General features: G+C 39.5%; 1 protein-coding gene across 1 annotated transcript in view; it reads right to left on the minus strand.

Annotated features, from left to right (window-relative positions):
- Positions 1–320: 320 nt before the first annotated feature.
- The window catches only part of MTNR1A (melatonin receptor 1A), a 47,865-nt gene continuing 45,646 nt past the window's right edge, over positions 321–2,539 (minus strand). The window contains exon 2 of the mRNA XM_007948393.1: positions 321–1,189. Coding sequence (XP_007946584.1) covers positions 321–1,189 — 869 coding nt within the window. The remainder of the gene's footprint in view (positions 1,190–2,539) is intronic.

Genomic DNA, 2,539 nt, shown 5'->3' on the forward strand with positions numbered 1-2,539 from the left:
CAATAAAAGTTCGTTCACTCTTTTTCCATTTGGAAACATTCAGCATTTTACTTTAAAATTATCTAACTACTATGCCTAAAACACATATTCTTAATTTAATACATAACTCTCTATGTATGGTCTGAATTTCTTTGGAAAAGTAGAATTAGAGACTTGTTCACAAAACCATTAGCACATTAGCTCAAAAACTAAAGAGGCACCCTCCAAGAGCTTGAAATTTCCTCAACCGTTTCTCTAGAAATCTATTAAGAACAAAACATACACAGAAATTACTAAGACCTTGAGCAGTGTTAATATCTTGCCAGTAATGCTTTGCTGCTTTAAACTGAGTCCACCTTTACTGGGTTATTGTTGGTCACTAATGGAGATGGCTTGCATTTAATCCTGTCTGCTACATCATTAGAGCTATCCACAGAGAACATCTTAGCTGTGCACAGTGAGACTATAATTCTTCTGTATTCCTTCCTGAAATTTTGGTTCAGTAAACCATATATAATTGCATTGAGGCAGCTGTTGAAATACGCCATATAGTAACTGGCTACAAATAGCCACTCTGGGATTCTGGGTACCATGCTGGCAGGGTCTGAGGCTACCACAAGACCAATAAAGTTTAGAGGAGCCCAGCAAATGGCAAAAAGTACAAAAACCACAAACATGGTGACAAAATTCCTGAAGTCTTGTGGTTTCAGTTTGGGTTTGTTGTTGGGTTTCACCCTTCGTCTGACCTGAAGCACCAGGATCCATATTCTCAGGTAACAGAAGATGACAATGATCATAGGGACTATGAAATGGAAAACAACCACAGCTATTGTGTACGCTGAACTGACAGACTGTGCAAATGTACAGGAATAGATCCTTGAGTCATACTGGAGTGTCCCAGTATGCAAGTTAGGCATGATTGCCACCAGTGTCAACATCCATATCAGGAATACATAGCACAGGGAATTCTTGTTACTGTACAACTTGTCATACTTGAATCTGTGGCAGATGTAGCAGTAGCGGTTAATGGCAATCCCAGTGATATTAAATATCGATCCAATGACACTCAAGCCCATCAGGAAACCGCTGATTTGGCAGTGTAGATATCCCAGGTTCCATCCATTGTTAAATATCGATGTCAGCACCAAGGGGTATGGATAAACAGCAACCACCAGGTCTGCCACTGCTAGGCTTACCACAAATATATTTCCTAAAAGGGAAACATTTATAAAATACAGGTTAATGCTAGTTCTGCATGGATTGCATTGATTTTCTCTAACAATTATTAAAGAAAGAGCTGTTTCCAAAATTTGAATGACCTTGCATTGCAGCTGCTGCCAACTTACACAGGAAGAGGGGCTATTTTCAGCAAGAAGTAAACACATTGTTCCCATTGTCAAATAATCAAGTCCACCGTACACGTATTCTTACAATCTCACAAGATATAGTCCATGTCCAAAACTGTTTTCTTTTAAACTATTTTGTTCATCTTCTCTTTTATAACATCTTGATTTCAGTATACTTACCAGTACTAGTTATCTTCGAGTCAAGTTCAACTCATGATAACCTCATCTACATCAGAATACAACTGTGCCCCATAGAATTTTCAAAGGCTCATTTTTCAGAAGTAGATCACTAGGCTTTTTCTTTGAGGCACCCTGGGTGGACTTGAGTCTCCAACATTTCTGTTAGTGACAAGGCTTATTAGAGGTTTGTACCACCCAGGGACTCTTCTGTATACTTATTTTTCTGTATACTTATTTTTTCTACATTGCCTAAGAAACCTCATGTCACATTACTTTTCAAGCATTCCCTAAGTTCCAGGTCTTCTATCCCACTCTAGTTCTTCAACATTTTTTCAAAGGGACCTCTTACTATCGTTCTTTAAAAGCAACACCATAAAAATTAAGAGAAAATTAGCTTTTTCATTAGCTGTCTGGGTGAGAATATTGGTTTAACCCCTCACTAGCTAACTGGGGCAAATTTATCTCATGAAGCTTCAGTTTCTTTTGCTATAAGATGGGGATAAGGATAGTATCTTCCTCATAGGACTGTGAGAGGATTACATAAGGCAATTTATGTCAAGTACGGAGCACAGCATGTGCACTGAGAGGTGCTCTGCTAATGTTGTTCAAAGGTGCTCTGGTGGTGTAGTGGGTAAGTCATTTGGCTGCTAACCAGAAGGTTAGTGGTTCAAACACACCAGCTGCTCTGTGGGTGGAAGATGAGGCAACCTAATTCCTTATAGATTTATAGCCTTGGAAACCCAACGGGGGTCACTAGGAGTTGGAATCGACTCCATGGCAATGAGTTTGGTTTTTGGTTTTGGAATGTTGTTCATGTTCTACAAAACCCTCACCTCAAACTGAAGTAAAAGGTAGCAATTTTCTTAGATGTCCTTAAGAATATAAAGTATAAAATCAAACCCTAATTATTATGAGGGAGCTCTGGTAGCATAGTGGCTAAGACACTTGCCTGTTAACCAGACGGCTGGCGGTTCAAACCCACCAGCCACTCCTCGGAAGGAAGGTTGGGCAATCCTACTTCCGTAGTGATACTG

This window comes from Orycteropus afer, unplaced genomic scaffold (assembly GCF_000298275.1).
Source record: "Orycteropus afer afer isolate SDZICR_OR568_19922 unplaced genomic scaffold, OryAfe1.0 scaffold00215, whole genome shotgun sequence".
In the NCBI taxonomy this organism is placed as follows: Eukaryota; Metazoa; Chordata; class Mammalia; order Tubulidentata; family Orycteropodidae; genus Orycteropus; species Orycteropus afer.